The sequence below is a fragment of the Aulostomus chinensis genome, chromosome 21 (assembly GCF_037954235.1).
Source record: "Aulostomus chinensis isolate RoL2024-O1b breed Wild chromosome 21, RoL_Achi_v1.0, whole genome shotgun sequence".
Classification (NCBI taxonomy): domain Eukaryota; kingdom Metazoa; phylum Chordata; class Actinopteri; order Syngnathiformes; family Aulostomidae; genus Aulostomus; species Aulostomus chinensis.
The window spans coordinates 17,715,696-17,735,048 of record NC_141340.1 but is presented as its reverse complement, the minus strand read 5'-3'; the positions used below and the strand labels follow the sequence as shown (position 1 = coordinate 17,735,048).

Below are 19,353 nucleotides of genomic sequence, written 5' to 3'. Positions count from 1 at the left end.
GTTGTCGGTGAAAGCCATGGCCAACAGACAGGTAAACAGAAAGCAGAAAGAGAAAAAACACCTTTCCGGCATGAGCATGAGCTATATTTAGCAAGTTGCGAGAGGAGCAACTGTACAGCAAATAGCAGCAATCAGAAGCAAGGGGTTTGATCAGCTGAAGTGGAGCAACTGTAGATCAGCTGATTGATCAGTTTGATTGATGGACGGGAAAGCCAATAGTGCTTGACTACCGGCCTGACAGAACTAACGCTAATGCTCGATTTATTGTGGAAGACAAACAGGAAGTTGTGTAGTTGTACTAATGTGAAGCAAATAAAGCGGCCCACCACAGTACATGCTCAGGGCAGATATCGGTTCCATACTGTTGGAGGGGTCAGTGAAAGTAAGATTCTCAAAATGTATTAACAGGTCAAGGAAGTCTTCATTATTTTCCATCCTGCTCCATTGATCCATTTTATGAATAGGCTACATTTTTTCTGAAACATGCACGGTGGTGCAGTGGTCAGCACTGTCACCTCACAGCAAGAAGCAGGTTCCAGTCCCGGCTCCATCACAGGATCTTTCTGTGTGAGTCTCCATGTTCTCCCTGTTCCTGTGTGGGTTCTCTCTGGTACTCCAGCTTCCTCCCACAGTCCAAAGACATCAAGAGGGGACGAGGCTGATTGATACTCTAAATTGACTGTACCTGAAGGCTGCTGGGATAGGCTCCACCCCCCCCCCCCGTGACCCTAAACAGGATAAGAAGTAGAAAATAGATGGATGGATGGATGGATAATTTCTGCTGTCTGTTTGTAAAATGACGATGTTTCAATAAACAAACCCTCTCACTTGTCTGACACACAGTTCAACACTAATCACCGTACCTGTGTCAGTCAAATAAAACTAACAAACATGACATATCATAACATCACGCTCATTCAGGTCAAAATCCTGTAGAAGACAGGATGATGAAATAAATCCCTCTCATATCCTACAAAATACCCAACATCCACAACATAACTGTAATAATGTAGTAACTCTTTTACTCAACTTGCATTTTCCTCAAATTTCTGCAATTTCAGCACAAAAAAAAATCACATAAAACTGCAGATTCAGTTGCAATTTCTGAGAAAACCAAATCCAAAAGCAAGCATTTTGACTGCAACTAATCACAACGCATACAGTGATACCTCAGTCAGTAGTACATTTTGCCTTTCAAGTACTCACAATAGGTGTCTTGAGTTCACAAAGATGTATCTTTACTGCTGTATTACTTCTTTGTGACTTCAGAATACAGAACGTCAGCCACAAACATTAAATTTGATGTTAAAAGCACCCCGTAGTCACCTACTTCAAGACACAGCAAAACTGTCCAAGAACACTTCTTGCCATCTCGCAGGCACATAATCCACCATAATCCATGTCCGTTAATCCACCAACACTTGGATTTCAGTGAAAATTGCAGGGTTCAGGTTCATCGCTCTATCACGGTGTCACCAATTGGTGCATGCAATTGAAACCTTACATTTTTAATGCATTGGACAGCAGTATTTCATGACTTTGGAAGGTCAAAGAATCGGAATAATGTTTGATTCAGGGAAAAGAATCGAATCAGATTAGAGTCTGCGATGCCTTCAGTTTTATAATCAACTAAGTATTCCACCCCTGTCGTCACTGACAAATGCATTATGAACAAACAGTTACACACTGAACCCATTTTGGACTGAACTCACATTTATGTTTCATGTTGAGAGAAAGTATTTGAATTTGAGAGTTTCAGCCTTCATTCTTTCGCAGTTTGGAAATGAGATTCTGCTGTCGTGTATAATCCACTTCTCTAATGACTTCCCTGTAACAGGGGTAGATAGTCTGAGCCCACGGGCTTTGCTAAGTAACTCCGACTGCTCACCACTGACACAGCTGCTTTCTATAAATACATAGCGTCTGTGCATCTCCACAGCTCTTGTCTCAGAGCCTAAAAAGACATTACGTGTCCTCTGTGGGTTGCAGCCATTCTACTCTCAAGCTTCAATCTACGACTTTGTTTGCCCACAAAGGGCCATCTGTGGTTCACTGCCTCCATTGTATCATGCTTGCCACTGAAGCTTTAATGATGACGCCTCCACGATGAAGTGATAACCAGATTCAAGAAGTCCAGTTAAATGTTGAATCCTTGGAGGAGCTGATGGCATTAAAAGAAGAGTCACAAAAGTTGATTCTGCCATAATTTTAATTGACGTAGGGTTTTAAACGTGAAGAGTTAAAGATTAGTTTCTGCTTGTGCAAGGGGTGGAGGCGGCGTGGCTCAGAGGTGGAGCGGCTGTCTTGCAACCGAAGGGTTGTTAGTGCGATTCTCATTTCCCCAGGTGACCGTGTTGAAGTGTCCTTGAGCAAGATACTGAACCCCTAATTGCTCCTGATGGCCCTGCAACAGACTGGCAACCTGTCCAGGGTGAACCCTGCCTGTCATCCGATGTCAGCTGGGAGAGTCTCCAGACCCCCACGATCCTCAATAGATAAACTGTACAGAAAATGGATGGATGGATGGATGGATAGATGGATGGATAGACATGGTATCAGGCTAAGTCTAAAACTATTGGAGCATAACTAAACCAATCTGTAGCTATTTTTCTTGTTCTGGCTCAAACATCCATATATTTGATAAACTTTCGACAAGTGCTTGTGTTGTTTCATCCAACTCGGACCCCTAATTTAAACAGGATACCGCATTCTGGCTGCAAGGTGCACTTCTAACAGCTCCTCTAATCAATGAGTCTGACTCTGAGCTCGTTAAAACGCCGGCCGGGCAAAAGGCGCAGCGACTGAAACGCTGCTGGTGGAAACAGAGACAAAAGTCAGTAAATGTTCTTACATTTATAGGTGGTAGATCGGCTTGTGAAAGAAGACGATGAACAGCTCTTGCATCTTGTCTTTCGACATATCTTCTCCTGGACAATATTATTAGAGTTTACTGTGCAAGAAACCTCCCACTAGCTTGTAAGAGAAGCCTCTTCAGATGGGTCGTGGACGTTTCACGTCCTCCTGTGAATTCCATGAGAGCTAGTAGTCTATTTTTATTTGACGCAATTTATTTGTGTGAAACTCCATCCATCCATTTTCTTCCACTTATTCCTGTTAAGGGTCGCGGGGGGGGGGGGGGGGGGGATGGAGCCTATCCCAGCAGCCTTCAGGTGAGAGGCGGGGTTCACCCTGGACAGGTCACCAGTCCATCACAGGGCCAACACATAGAGACAGACAACCATTCACACTCACAGTCACACCTACAGTCAATTTAGAGTATCAATCAGCCTCGTCCCCTCTTGATGTCTTTGGACTGTGGGAGGAAGCTGGAGTACCAGAGAGAACCCACACAGGAACAGGGAGAACATGCAGACTCACACAAAAAGATCCCGTACTGGAGCTGGGACTGGAACCTGGAACCTTCTTGCTGTGAGGCCACAGTGCTGACCACTGCACCACTGTGCGGCTTTGTGTGAAACTCACTCTGCCTTTCTCTATCACATGTGCAAGCTCCTGCGCTTGTTGACTCTTAACTACGGCACGATGTTATCTTGAGGGTGAAAATTTCCACCCTGTATTTTTCAGTGTCAGAGCCAAATCTATATGCAACCTGGTAAGTGTGTGTTCACAAATACCATCCATCACACACAGCCTAAAGGCCATGAGGAAGCTGCGCAGCCCAGCAGCTGAATGTGTGAAATTCAAATATACACAGAACTCCTGGGGGAGAACATCTACTCACAACATAAAACACAGCTATACTTACATACATTTTACCTCCACACAGGAGCGTATCTGCTGCTGTTCAGGCCACTGGACACACATTGTGATTAAAATGCCATACTATACACTACATTGTGATCATACATAACATGCACTTTGCTTTAAAAAGGCCAGAGCCCACATTTCCTCTGTAAAAAGTAATTTACATCAGGTTGGCTGCTTCACAGAGTGGCTTCATTCCCACAGTCATTTGTCTCACATGGGCTGTAGCCGTCTGATTTTAACCGCCACCTTTACCCGGAGACCTAATCCCCGTCAAAATCTACTTATGTGAGTGATATGTTTTGATAAAGATGTAGATGTGTTGCAAAGAAAAACACAGAGCTCTTATCCTAATTGCACAAGTGAAATTCTGCTGAGCGCAGTAAAGGTTGATCATGGCTGGAACACCAAAATAAAGTCCAGAGCGGGGCAGCGGGCCCCTCCCGTTTTATCTTGTTCATCAAAGATTGACACAAGCAAGTCGGACAAGTGGCTGCCACGCTATTAGAAACGTGCAGCACTCGCTGAGTCTGACTTTCCACTCGCCGAATACAATCAGACGTATCAGTGTTAAAGGTCACAAGGCAAAATCCCATCATATGATCTGATAACACGTCTGGTAGTTGAAGCCCACACCTTAAAGGTACGTTAGCATTTTTATCCCCAAGGGAAAAAGAAAAGTCAAAATCCCGTTCATAAATGTTTTTTCGGCAGATGAGATGAAAGAGTGACATAAACGTTGATGCGGGACAAAATGGTGCGTGTTTCACAGCCTGCGTATCAGGTGTGTGGATTATGGCCAGCACGCTCGTACGAGAGCATGAGCCCAGGAGACCGTAGGAGAAAGAACAGAGCAAGAGTGACATCACATTTTGCTTCGTACATGAGGAAGCCCGAGCTGACCATCAGGTTTTTTTTGTATCTATCATCATATTTGAACGAGAGAGACGACGGAGCTGAACCAAAGTGAGGGGTGGACACTTTTAAAGCCCCCCAACACCGGCATCCTGTCGGCACCAGGCTCCGGTGCAAGGGGGGACGTCCTGACTCAGCTGGGAAGTCGGCTGAATCAACAAATCCAACTCCAGGTGCCTCAGGTCTGACCCAGGATCATTACTGGACTAAGGTACTTAAGACTTCTGCTTGCCTCAACAGTGAATATATTATGGTGACAATACTTCTGTTTTTAAAAGGCAGTATTTGTTGGAGAGCTACTGCTTTTACCACAGCGAACTGCCGGAGTACAACTTTGCCACCAGAACTAGTTGTCGTGAGTCGCAAGTGAAAACTGGCGAACATCAAAACTTCCAATTTTGAATAAGACCAACGTATCTTAGGAGGAACTAAAACTATTAATCACAGTCGACTACGCTAGACGGTGTTGCCAGTTTCCATGTGAATAAAAAAATGCAATCACGCAGCTTAGAACTTTCCAAACGTTGTCACACCGAATGGATCAAAAGTCATGTTGCATTCTGCGCAATTTATCAACTTTTTTTTTACTGCCCAAGGAGTGATGATGAATTCGCCAAGAGGGGTGTCCCACTGCAGCCTTAAATTTCTAATCTGATTAAAAACATTTGTGTGCTAGAACTCAGTAAGGCCTGCATTTCTGTCGCTCTGCTGGTGATGTCAAGAGCTGCATGTGACAAGTAACAGGAGCATTTCTCCTCGGCGCATGTATGTGCCTTTGGAGGCTGATACGTACGGTAATGGTCTGTTTCCATCTGGAGATCTCATACATCTCTCAGAAAAGGGGAAATCAATTGAAAAGAAAGCTCTCTCTGTCTCTCTCTCTCTTCCTTTCAGGCGCAAAAAGAAAACGAAAACTTCATAATGTTTGGGTCAGATATCAATTTGTGGGAGGAAGGAGAGAGAAGGAGGTTGGCGATGCGGAGACTTAAAAGTTTGGAGGCAAATCACTTCTTTGAAAGAGCAAAGGAGCATTTCAGCCCAATTGTTCTTCATTTACAAGGAGACAGGTATCGACTTTTCCTCTAAGCACTGAAAAACAAACAAGAAAAGAGCCTCCAGATGAACAAAGATGTTTCAGCAAAGACTTAATTTAACCCTTTCATGGCCAGCGCTGGGTTCAAGGCTGCAGGGAGAGAGAGAGAGAGGGAGGGAGAGAGAGAGAGAGGGAGAGGTAGGGAAAGAAGGGCATTTTGCTCGGCAGCTGACCAATCAATGAGGTGATTAATGGAGCTAATTTTACCTGGACACTGTGGATCATTACTTCCTGCTCTCCATCTCCTCTCTTCCCCTGTCTACAGGGACGAAATGGTGGATAAAGTGTTCGCTTCACTAATGATAGGCCCGACGAGAGATGGAGGACAGCGGAGGGTAAAGCGAGTCATCTGGGACTTCAGCCTGGTAAGCGGTGACGTTGTATGTGGCGCCCGCCGAAAGCGCAACAAGCGTGACCTTTTCCATGGGACCTGCCTCTGACAGTGTGCTTACTTGATCCTCCACACACGTCTCGTAACCATATTTCATTAAGAGGGCATTTTCTACTGCCTCTCCTTTTTTTTTTTTAAACTCTTTCAGCACAGGAATTCATTTTCACTTTCACCGTGAGCCTTTTATATCCTGAACTTTGCACGAAGAAACAGTTTATACCCGTTCATTTACGGCCTGTGACTGAACAACATGCACTGTGTGTCGGGGAATCATCATCATCATCATCATCATCATCGTCATCTAGAGTAGATTGAACAGGAGAAGAAAGGCCTCCGATCACTGGTAAAAATCTAAAAGCGATAACATTGAGTACAGAAACAGTTTTATCTGCTGTACCATAAATATCTTATATGTCCAATGATTTCACTCTTTATAAAATGGACCGTGAACAATATCCAAAATGACCTCTGTGCAACAATTTGCTCATTTTGCGTCATAACGAATTGAGTAAGTCTCGGTTCTAAATCAAATCTGGGTTTAATGTGTTCGCGGCCCATCATGGTGATGAATGTGGGCCACATGATGTGTGACTTCACAATAATTCGAACCTCCAGCACGATCATATTTACCTTTCATTGCACTCCCCCCCCCCCAACCACAACATCCAGTATCAGCTCCAGCTGCTGTTTTAGCGGGGAGACGGATTGTTTCAGGGAGATAACCATTTTAGGACAGGGCTTATAAAATGTCCTCCATGCGGCAACACTGGGAAGTGTAACATCCCACGAACACAACGACAGCTCATCAAGATGTGAAGTTTGACTTCCAAACTTGATGACAAAATATGGCTTCATTCTGTGACTTCTGCTGAATTTGTTTTTTGGAGAGTTCAACCTGAGCCGGGTCAAACAACAATGATGACATCACCATACAGGGTTAGCGGTTTTTTTTTTTTAACAAACAGCATGTATTTTATTTTGATACTCTGCTGTCCGACCAGCACTCGATATCCTTTGAAGATGGCGTTGGACCATCTCTAAGTTCATCAATAATCTGAACACAGACCAACGAGCTCGTCAGAGTCACTAAGCTTCAACAGGCCTTTGACGCCAAGCTTAAAAAATGTTATCTTTTATGCACGGCAACCTTGGAAATATTAGAATATTTCTATTGGAGTGAAGCAAACTATTAAAAACTTTAGTAGATGAATCCCTTTCAGAATGTACTGTGGTTGCCATAAGGTCCACCTAAGGTCAGTGTGTTTTAGTGAGCCCTTGAAAAGTTGACATTTTCTAGATTTTCATCTGACAGCAACAACAAAAACAGCATCTTTAGTTAACCTTAGCCTTCAGTTTCAGAGAACAACAGGGTAGTACTGTATGTGTGAAGGGTAAATCCAGGCTGCAGAAGCCGCCGGAGACCACAGGCTTATGACTGAAACAGGAACCCTCCAGGGGGCAGTTTTCACAGGATGACCTCTACGAAATATGAACCTGTGACCCACGCAGGAGAAAAGAGGAGGGAAAAAAGACCCAGAGGGGCTCACAGGATAAATGTGCAAGTGTGACAACATGAGTCAGCTGGGTTCCTTTCCCACCGTGAACTATTGAACTACTGGATCAGTTCACCAAAGATAATGAAGCAGATTGTGTTTTCTTGGTTCTGATGTTTTAGCAGCCTAACAAATAAAACAATTGTTGTTGTTTTTTTTACATTTCGTTTCATGTGCTAAAATTTCATCTTAGCCAATGAATGCTATGAATACGAAATGAAATATGTAGGTGGCATCGTGAGACTAACATTTTGTCTGTGTCGTCTCAGCTTCAACTCTTTATTTTTAGACAAATCGACTGTCAGTTTGAGCCTTTTTAACTACAAATCATCAAAATCCTTATTACTGGGTCAGAGTGTATATTGATCCATGTTTTCATCTTTGGATGCTGCCACAAGCATTTTATTCCTGTCAGGTTACGGCTGTAGAACATAGGCAGATTTAAAAAATGGAGGATTGCATTTTATCATCCATTAAGGAAAATCCATCCATCCATTTTCTTCCGCTTATCCTGTTAAGGGGGGGGGGGGGGTGGAGCCTATCCCAGCGGCCTTCAGGTGAGAGGCAGGTTCACCCTGGACAGGTCACCAGTCCATCACAGGACCAACACATAGAGACAGACAACCATTCACACTCACAGTCACACCTACGGTCAATTTAGAGTATCAATCAGCCTCGTCCTCTCTTGATGTCTTTGGACTGTGGGAGGAAGCTGGAGTACCAGAGAGAACCCACACAGGAACAGGGAGAACATGGAGACTCCACACAGAAAGATCCTGTGCTGGAGCTGGGACTGGAACCCGGAACCTTCTTGCTGTGAGGCAACAGTGCTGACCCCTGCACCACCGTGCCGCCTTATATCATAATATGTCATTCAAATTCATAGTAAGTGGTGTTACTAATGATACAGTTTCCCTACCTACCTCCACCTTAAGGAAAATCCAGTTTTCTAAATGATGAATGAATGAAATGCGCTGAATAAAATGTCAATTAATTATGTTAATGTATGGACTCTTTTCACCACATCTGTGTAATTTTAAAGAGTTAATATTGTGAATATTGATACACGTTCTAGCTCCACTGGATTAAAATGGAAGGTGTTTTCTTTACCTGTTGCCATGTTAATATTAGAGGTCCACAGATGATGGATGATCTTGATTTACCTCATTTCTAAAACCAAAACCTTCTCAGATTTCAGGATCAATCAACTCAGAGTTCAGGCTTAGAGTCAGCATTTGTTCAATCAGCATTTTGAAGCAGACTTGAATTCTTATGGATTATAATTGAGGATTATAACACACACAAAGAAATTTGTGCCTAAATTTGTTCTACCTGTTACTCCAAAAACTTTAACTCAAAGTCTATGAAAGTTGTTGCAAAGTGGTGGCAGCACGGTGGTGCAGTGGTCAGCACTGTCCCCTCACAGCAAGAAGGTTCCTGGTTCCAGTCCCTGCTCCAGCACAGGATCTTTCTGTGTGGAGTCTCCATGTTCTCCCTGTTCCTGTGTGGGTTCTCTCTGGTACTCCAGCTTCCTCCCACAGTCCAAAGACATCAAGAGGGGACGAGGCTGATTGATACTCTAAACTGACCGTAGGCGTGACTGTGAGTGTGAATGGTTGTCTGCCTCTATGTGTTGGTCCTGTGATGGACTGGTGACCTGTCCAGGGTGAACCCCGCCTCTCGCCTGAAGGCTGCTGGGATAGGCTCCAGCTCCTCCCAAATGTAGTAGTGGTAGAAAATGGATGGATGGGTGGATGAATGCTAAGTGACACTCTTTGTTGACAAGTGTGTTTGGTTCTATAGCTTCGCCTGCTTCAAGAACAAGACCTCTTAAAAGCAAATAATATCCTGCACCTTGGAGAATAAAATCACTCCACAGAAAAGTAACTCCTGTCTCTTTATGGGTGCAATTTAAGGGATATTGTTGATGAGGCCATTAAAGGAGTAGGAGAAGCTGAACTGAACTGAAGGCCCCTGGTGGTCAAACGGTGAAATTAGTGACGTAAGTCGAGAGGATAGAATACCTGGGCTTCAGACATCTGGGGACTTCGCAGAGCTTTCGTAACAGATGGTCCTTAAGAGTCTATATTACCTTAATTAACCCCCGGAGCTTTAATGTCCCACCTCACGTCCCTTCTTCTCAGTTGAATTGCTCTTGAAGTTTTCGTCCTAGCAAGGTGGAGTGCACATCAAATGAAACATGAAGTAAAGGTTGCGAAAGTAGCCTGAAAATAGCCTGCAGCCCAGGGTTAATCTATGTAGTACGCTCATGCCTGCAGCACTGACCTCATTAGCCTGATTGTAGATGGTGCCATTTTCGGCTCGCCATATCATCAAAACAAATGGTTGCTAGGAGGGATACCAAATGGTCTCCACAGGGAGGCAAGTCAAAGAACTATTTGATTTCATTCATTTAGGTCTGTTCTGCATTAAAGCTCTGTTCTCTTCTGTCTCTATTCATCAGCCCCAGACCGCTGAGGCTAATGATGTGAACGTAGCCCACATAACAGCACTGCCAGAGACAGTTGGGGAGGCAGAAACTCCAAAGCTTTCAGTCAAAACATGGCAGGAACGCTAAACAAAATGTCAGCAATTAGAAAAAAATCAAATACCGTTAGGGCAGAAATACTTTCAACAGAAGTGTAATGTGTCTCATTTGAGTGTCTGGAATGTCCAATATGCCCTGGGTATGTTTTCATATGCATCTAGGTGTTATTCTAAGGAGATTTCAGCGAGAAGGTGCGCCACAACCATTTGAAACCAGTGATAGAAATGATACAAATTGGAAACAGATTACGAGCACATCTGGTCCAAGCTGCTCGCTCCAGAGCAGCAGTCACCGTAATGGCTGTAATTTCTCTGTAGAGGAGTGTCGCAGTCGAGAGGTGTCATTGACTTGTCCGTTCAATATCATTCCACAGGGGTGGACGGTGTTCAAAAACTGGAGTGTTTCATCTTCCAGTTGAATTCTCCCATCCTCATCGAGACATTTTATGGCCCCCGAAATATGAAGATGGTCTGTTCTGCGGTGTGAGGAGAAAGACTCTTTGCTCTTTCCTTTGAATGGACCTGAGGGAGGTTGGAAGACGGTTTTCATCTGTCACACTCTAAATCATGACAGGAACCATTCTGTTTCTGTGCAAAAATGAAAATGGGTGCAGGAGGAATGGCATGAAAGACATATGAAAGGCATAAGATATGATCAGGCTTTGAATATAGAATATTGGGGAAAAGAGGCTGACAACATTTCAGATCCCAGGTACTGAATATCTGTCAAGATGCATCTTTGATTCAAGCTATCATGTGACAAGCAGACAGAAGAGCTGGCCTGAACAAGACAGGAGCACATTTAAGAAAATGTTCACATTTCCAGGTAGAAAATTAGATCAGCCTTGTTCAAACAAAACAAATATTCTGAAAGGCATTCGGTGGGAAATAGGTATTAAAAAAATGAGGCATTTCTATGATGAGGTTTCATAAACATTGTGTGGTTTTAAGGACACCAATGCTGAATAAATAATTTTGTCATGAAACTTCATACTTACATGTTCAGCTCAGGCCCCAAAACACTCAATAAAACGCTGAAAGCTAAACAATGTGTTTTGGAGGCGGCACGGTGGTGCAGTGGTCAGCACTGTGGCCTCACAGCAAGAAGGTTCCAGGTTCCAGTCCCGGCTCCAGCACAGGATCTTTCTGTGTGGAGTCTCCATGTTCTCCCTGTTCCTGTGTGGGTTCTCTCTGGTACTCCAGCTTCCTCCCACAGTCCAAAGACATCAAGAGGGGACGAGGCTGATTGATACTCTAAATTGACTGTAGGTGTGACTGTGAGTGTGAATGGTTGTCTGTCTCTATGTGTTGGCCCTGTGATGGACTGGTGACCCAGTAGGCTCCACCCCCCCCCCCCCCCCCCCCACCCTTAACACTTTCTCTCATTCCCATATCTTTAATTGTACACTATAAAAAAAAGGACAATAAAAAAATGATGGCCTGGTGGAGCCACATGGACCTGCAGCTCTAGATAACAAATGTATCCATCTGCCACCTCTGACAGAAGTGCTCCACAGCCCCCTGGAGAACCTCATCAAAGACCCATCTGCTGAATCCTCCAGTTCCTAGATCTACTTGATCCCTTGTTTTTAGATCTGGACGTGCGGCATACTCTTTCACTGGGACCACAACAATACCGCCAGCAGTGAAAACACAGCTGGGTCGAAAATACTTACCTTTGCAAAGGAGGTCATGTGATCGGCAGCGTTGGTTTGACTGTTTGCAGGACGACCCAGAGAATTGTTGGACGACGGAAATTTAGCTTGAATAACAGCTGATTGGATTTTGGAAATAATCTGTGACCATTGTCTGATCTGATCACGCCATATCAACTTGGTGTCTCCGGGCGCCCTGTCATCGATTCACATTGGTATCACTGTATGTTCCACCACCAAGAAATGGGGTGTCAAGAGCTTGTGGTCACTTCCTCCTCCATCCGCCTGCAGTCAATGAAAGGACGTACTGAGAAAAATGCATGAAGGTACTGTAGGTACATCTTAATGTATATTCTTTATGTTTTTAATACCGTGTAGAAAAGATCATATTCATGTTCTCGCGTGTAGCCAGCTGTCATGGCTCCTGCTGAATTATGGCTCTGATATTTGCCTGTGCTCTTCTTGATCGTTTTGACTCTGTACGGAAATAGCCGACAGTGTGTGTGTGTGTGTGTGTGTGTGTGTGCGTGTGCGTGTGCGTGTGCGTGTGTGTGTGTGTTCTATACGGCTCTAGAAGAGAATAGAACCATAAAAACTGTAAATGCAACACAATGAATTAAAAGCTGCTCCTTGGCCTTAAATAGGAAGCTTGATTACTGATGTAGCTACAAAGCTGGTTAACCGCCATGTGTACTTCCTCGTTACTGTACAAAAAAAATGATTGGCCAGGTGGAATTTGAAGCTGTAATTTAGCAAAACATTAGCAAGGAGTTAGTGCTAACATGTCTCTCTCTCTCTCTCTCTCTCGGACACATACACACCCGGTTTAACGCACATCTAAAAAACAGGAAGTTGGAAGAAAAGATGGTTTTAAGCGATGTTACAATGTTATCTGTGAAGATGGATGGTCCAGCTGCCTCCCAGCCGCAAGAGAAAACATTCATCTTCCTGTGTGTCTCAGCTTTTAAAAATATAAATACATTTTTACCTTTGTCTTCCAGGCCATGGCAACGGCTTGACCACTGCTGACCTTCACCAAGCCCCCTTTCAGCTCCTTCACTGTGCCGGGCTAATAACTATCACAAGGATAAATGGTCCTTAACCTAGGAGGGGCCATTAAGCAGCGCACCACAAGGGGCATAGGTTAAATGAAAATGTATTCCTCCAGCAGCCGTTGTAATCACTCAAGTTTTGAGCCAATAACAGCAGGTGGAAGGTGGAAGGTGGACAAAAATAGCAGACAACAACAACAACAACAACATCTCAGACGACAACAACATCTCCGACCAGTGTGTGTGTGTGTGTGTGTGTGTGTGTGTGTGTGTGTGTGCTTAGCACCAAATGTTTTCGTGAAAGCTGCTGGGCCCACGGGAATTTTTCTCGTGCAAAAGACAGACTATTGATTGAGTTTTAACACTAAACTGCTCGTGTCAGTCCTGGAGGACAAACCTGCAGGGTACATAATAGGGAAAAATGGATACACACAAACACAGACTCTGTATTTACAGGGATGGAGAGAGGATAGAAAAAGCACCAATCGAAACATAGCTGAGCATATAATGCCTTTGTCTAAAAGTAGAGAGGCAATTTCACCATTGAACAGTCCTGTGATGAGAGCCAATGAAGAGTGTAATTTCATCAGGCACGTGCACATGCGCTGACCTCACACTCTTTATTGTCAGAAACTGCGGGTCTGGCGTTCCAGTGAAGGTAGAACAAACACTAGCGGCTCCTGGTTCCCACTCAAACTGTAATAAATGCTAGCAATGTGCTGCTGGGCTTCTGTGTCTAAATCCTCGATTTTTATCTTCCAAAAGAAAAAAAAAAAGCAGTAAACAACACCAGTGGCCTTCTGGGCCCAGATCAACACATATACAAGTTTTCAGTGAATCAAATGCTGCTTCATTTGTCTCTACTGCCTCTGGCTGGGTTCACCGTTGCTTGGAGTGATAGTTTTATATATGAGTCATTTGGTTTGTCCAGCAGGAAGGACATGCTGTTCCAGATGACTTTCAAGCTGCCAAGTCTTCACTTTTACGAGCGCTGTAAGATGTATTTTATCCATGCTTTGCTTCCATCAGCGGGTCCACTACAACACACGACTATTCACAACTTTGAAGGATTTGATGGACAGCAGCAAATCAGTCCCAATATCCAGATGTCATGAGGGGACATTTTCCCTTTGGAACACTTGAACAATGACTGAGGGGGATTTTGACCACAAAAACGGTTTTTATCCCATGAAACTGCACCGTCACAGTTACACTCACAGGTGGAGGCAGTACTGATTGTGCCAGCTGAATCAGTGACCTGCCCGTTTCATCACTGGAAATTATTCTTACTGGTGCTTTATTGTAAGTTTATTTTTATTTTAGCTTATCTTATTTTATACTACCTTTTTAATGTCATGTGCCTCTTTCTATGCGTTGAAAACTGTAGAGTGGAATGTGAATTTCCTGAAGGGAACTGCCCCCAAGGGATCAAAAAGTATCTTTCTATCTATCTCTCTCTATCCATCCATCCATCAAAAATTGAAGCAAAAAAAAAGGATTGCAAAGGATTCAGTGTACATGTGTGTGTAAAATTGCATCAACCCTTCCAAGAAAAAAAAAAGAAACAGAGAGAAATTGGGACTAATTAGATGAAAGCTGAGTTTGAACCAGAAAGTTTAGCAAAGCTAAATATATTTTGAAGTTTTTCTTTGGGTTCCCTGTTGCATTGAACCTGTAAGACAATGGTGACATGGGTTAATATCCTTGTTTGTTTGGGTGTCCTACAGTACAGTAACTGGCTCTGTTTGTTGGCGGGCAGCAGGATGAAGGCACACGTCCTGGTCGTAGCCCTGACGCCTCCTCTTGTCGAGGGGTTTACTGATGTCAATCCCATAATCGTCAGTTTTACGCTGTGATCTGTGAAGATAAGCTAAAGTTAGCAAACCATTCAAGATGGTAGGCTTGGGGGGTGGAGCCTATCCCAGCAGCCTTCAGGCGAGAGGTGGGTTCACCCTGGACAGGTCACCAGTCCATCACAGGACCAACACATAGAGACAGACAACCATTCACTCTCACAGCCACACCTACGGTCAATTTAGAGTATCAATCAGCCTCGTCCCCTCTTGATGTCTTTGGACTGTGGAGGAAGCTGGAGTACCAGAGAGAACCCACACAGGAACAGGGAGAACATGGAGACTCCACACAGAAAGATCCTGTGATGGAGCTGGGACTTGAACCTGGAACCTTCTTGTTGTGAGGCTACAGTGCTGACCACTGCAGCACCGTGCTGCCTGCTACATTTATATGCAATTTAATATAAAAATCTATCTTGAGGTGTAAATCCTCATTAGCTGACTGATATCATTTCACTTGAGCGACAGCTTGCTGCAGTTTTAAAGTCAGTGACACGTACTTGAGAACGAGACACACATTTCTCAAATAAAAATAAAAGTAAGAATCTGGATCTGTTTTGAATGTACAAACTTTACACACAGAAAAAAGAAGAGCAGAGAGTTTGAAGGCGGCTCTTAATCATATATTGATCAATTTATTCATTCTGTCAGAACACGTTTGCTCTGTAGTCCCAGTCTTACACAAAGTATCCACTGTGAGATGTCCGATTTGTTTTGACCAGGAAGTATGAAATAAAGAAAAACCATGATCATGAGAACAGACACACATTCAGGACTGCTCGCCACCGCGGCGAGGACACAAACTGGTTGGTGTATTTAAATTAGTTTTGCCAATCTGCCCTTAGATCTTCCCATAATTTCCCAAATGTACCTCTTTGATTTTTTTTTTTTTTTTTTTTTTTTAGAATTAATTGTACCTAGAAGTTGAGGGCGATAAGTTGGGGGTACAATTAAAATGTAAAAAAAAAATAAAAAATAAACGAGAACATTATTTTTATGAGAAAATGTCCTCCTCAGCTTTTGAGGGGTCCAAAGCCACATTGAGCAGAACCGGTCGGGTGTAAATGCTTGCATGCATGTTGACACAGGCACTGGTCTTGACTTGGTGTCTCACTATGCAGGTCCTCAGTCTGAAGACGAAGAGCATTCTTGAATCGGAGAGCTCCATCAAACAAGGCAGTATACAGGATAAAAAATTTAAAAAAAAAAATCACAAATACCATACACAATGACACTAACTCTTTGTCAAACTAAAGAATACAGGACAAAAAGAAACAATCCAAATAAAATCCCCCCCCAAAAAAAGGACCCTCGAGCTTTAAATTAGCCAGATTTCTGTCACAGGGAAATGATAAGTTTGGACGAGAACAAATATAACACACAAAAATAGTGGCTTTGACTCCAGCACCTTCTAACAGACAATACATTATTCTCAATACAGGCGGACCTTACAAGAGACTGTCCAAAAGAGCTCAGCAAGCCAGTGCTGAGAATTCTGGGTAACATGAAAAATCCAGAAATCACAAGAATCCTTCAATTCGCTTCTTTTAAGAATAAAAGTGGTATAGAAAAAAACCAACAAAAAAAAAACAAAAAAAAACAAAAACAAAACAAAACCCAGTAAAACCAAGCACAAGTAGTATGTTCTATAATTAAGGCGAGTTAAACTATTGCAGAATAATTTGGCCCCTGTGTCTCAAACAGACTGCCACAACAGTCGGAACCCCCTGACTCTTAATCGTTGCTGGATCCAGAGTAGGGAAGGGAAAAAAAAAAGAACCTTTCAAAAAGAAGAGAAAGAAAAGGAGAAGCTTAAAGAAAAGAGAAAGGAAAGAAAAGTGATCCTCTTTGGAGAGCTTTTATTTGGTTTGGTTTGGTCTCTTCCTCAGGAGCGTGTTAAAGGGAACAGTGAGGACCCCCCCTCTCTCAAAAAAATAATTAAATAATAATAATAATAATTAAAAAAAGGCAAAATAGAAGTAAAAACAAATAGAAAATAAAGGAGATGTGATTAACTGGTATTCTTTTGATTGCAGTGTGAAGCACGGGAGGGGCATCAAGGTCAGAAAATAGAAAACACCTGATATGACAGATGACAATGCAGTGAGTGCCCTGTCCCCCTGAACGTCCTCCCTTTAATTAAGAGCAGTCGGGCAAAGAAAGACAGAGGATGGGGAGAGGAACTAAAGTTTCTGAGATACAAAGAGAAGCTGACCCTCCGTTTTGTTTTGTTTGTTTTTTTTTTAACTGGGACTGAAGGTCCTTTTAGGCAAAGGTTTCCCCTTAAAGTGGTCGCCTGCTCCCCCTGTTAGTGAAAAAGGCTGAGGGTCAGCAGAGTCAGCTTGAAGTCCAGGGGTCCTGCCTTGTGTGTTCATGGCTGCCAACCAACTGTTCGGCTTCCTCTGAGGGTCTGAATGAAGACATCAGTTTGCCCCGAAGAGGGAGGAGGCATGTGCAACTCCCTCCTCCTTGATGAGAGGGCTGTTGGCCTCTTTTCATACCCCCTCTTCTCCTTCCTGTGTTTCAGACCCATTCCTGCATGGAGCGTTTGCAGTACAGTATGTGGCGTGGCGTACCCTTCCTCTTGAACTGCACCACGGTATACACCAGCACTAGCAGGCACAGTGACAGTACACAGGGGATGACGATGGCAATGGCCTTCACTGTGTTCGCCTCGTTGTCCAGCTCAATCACTACGTCTGTGTTACCGTCGTCGGCGGGCGGGCGGGCGGGGTCCATGGGCGTCAGGTCGCAGCCCATGAAGTTCTTGAGGATAGAGCGTGGGTAGCCTGGCTCTACTCGGAGGAACTGGTTGTTGAACTTCCAGTACTCCTTCCCCTTGTAGAAGTATGTGAAACCTGAGGGGAGCAAAGAAAAAGCTGTCAGCGTCTTTTGATCTAGTGCACGTGTGGACAACCCCATCGGTGATGTCACACTTCACCATGCTTGTGCACCACCGTAGTGGGTGGAGTTAAACCGCTGGACGGAAGTAAAAGAACACACAGAAACTTTTCAGGATGTATGTTAACATGTCACCTTCAACATAAACCAATGACAAGTATCAGAAAGGTCAAGAGGTCACTTTGAATCGGTTGCGGGGTACAACGTAGGGTATTTAGCTACACGTATCCTTTGGCGCAGCCTGATAGGCACCTGGTCCATCACGTGAGTTCAACATTTGCTAGGACATTATTTTTCCAAAAATCACCTCAAGCAAAGGTAAAAGCTTTTCTTGTGACAATTTGGGGTCGTCTGTGTTGAGGCTTCCTTAAAATGACAAATGAAACAGGACAATGTGTCGTCATCACGGGTGAACGAGGAATGGGTCAAAACAAATATTTTGTCAAATGAAGCCAAAAGCCCCCTCCAAAAGTTGCCCATCTTGGGTAACTTTCGGAGGGGGCTAACCCTGTGAAAGTCTCAAAAAATCTGTTTCACTTTCCAGGGGAACTCTCGTGAGAGGTTTTCCATTGGTCACCTTGTGAGACCAGAGAATTTTTCCCCACATCTCTGCACGAATTGTAAGTTTTACCTTTTGGTTTTTTTTTTTGCCATTTTGGTGTTGGTTTCTTGTTTCGTACCAAGTCTGTATACACTGGACGTCGAGTGCACTGCTGTCCAATATGGGACGGAGATTTCGTTCCACTCACATTCAGTTCAGTTCAATCCAATTCAATTCTTAAAATTCTAAATAACGTGGCTTTGAGAAACCTGTCATGGAAAAAACAAAACCAGGAGTGACTATAATCTTAAAGTATACGAACACAAGTAGTTCAAATATTTAAACTTTGTCAGAAATAGAAATGTTGAGTCTGCCGTTGAGCTGAGGTGTCTCTCAAGACTCCTTATAACAGGTCATAAAAAGAAAACATGCCCAAACAAACCCTAACGGCTAATGTCGCACCATAGCGCAACAAATGTCAGCCAGACATATGCTGCTGCTGCGGTGGTGGCTTTTCTTTTCTTTCTTTTTTTTTTTTTTCCTGCTGAGAATGTGTGGGCAATTGTACTGGTGACACAAATGAGAAAGTCACAGTGAGTTAGTGTTCATCTTTGGTTCCCGCCCCTGGAGCACAGGCGGGGGTTATTTCACTCGGTAACACTTGTCGCTCTGTGTTTGATGATGAGGAGAGCAATAAAAATGGTGACAGAAACCAGGAAGCAAACATTGCCTTGCTCTCTATTTATCAGATAAACCCAAACACACTTTCTTAAGATGGATAAATGGTAGGTTTGCAACATCGACTTTGAAAATTGATTAAAAAGGGTTTCCAGGCCCACGGTAAATTACATTTGGGTTGACACGAAACTTTGCTGCAAGTCACTGTCCCTGACATGCTCACTGGGAAAATGTATGTCATGTAAAACTGGGCCTTCCTCTCAGTATGGCGGCCTGGCTTGTCATGAATTATTCATGTCCACTCTTTTTTGGGGGGAATGAGGACAGAAAAGCTCTAATTTTCTTGTCAATGGTAAGATGGTAAAGGACAGCCAGGTCTTCCAGTCGCCACTGGTGAAGATGTCTCTGG

General features: G+C 43.6%; 1 protein-coding gene and 1 long non-coding RNA gene across 3 annotated transcripts in view; one reads left to right on the top strand and one right to left on the bottom strand.

Annotated features, from left to right (window-relative positions):
* Window positions 1-4,716: 4,716 nt before the first annotated feature.
* LOC147241895 (uncharacterized) lies at window positions 4,717-11,168 on the top strand. Its single transcript, XR_015110800.1, has 3 exons — window positions 4,717-4,891; window positions 6,039-6,138; window positions 10,639-11,168. It is a non-coding gene; the product is annotated as an uncharacterized LOC147241895 (long non-coding RNA).
* Window positions 11,169-15,417: 4,249 nt separating this feature from the next.
* The window catches only part of mmp16a (matrix metallopeptidase 16a (membrane-inserted)), a 77,146-nt gene continuing 73,210 nt past the window's right edge, over window positions 15,418-19,353 (bottom strand). Inside the window, exon 11 of one of the 2 annotated variants that reach the window (XM_086190716.1) lies at window positions 15,418-17,682. In XM_086190716.1, the coding sequence (XP_086046842.1) occupies window positions 17,348-17,682 (335 nt within the window). In that variant the 3' untranslated portion in view covers window positions 15,418-17,347. The remainder of the gene's footprint in view (window positions 17,683-19,353) is intronic. The other variant, XM_086190717.1, reaches the window with a different exon arrangement.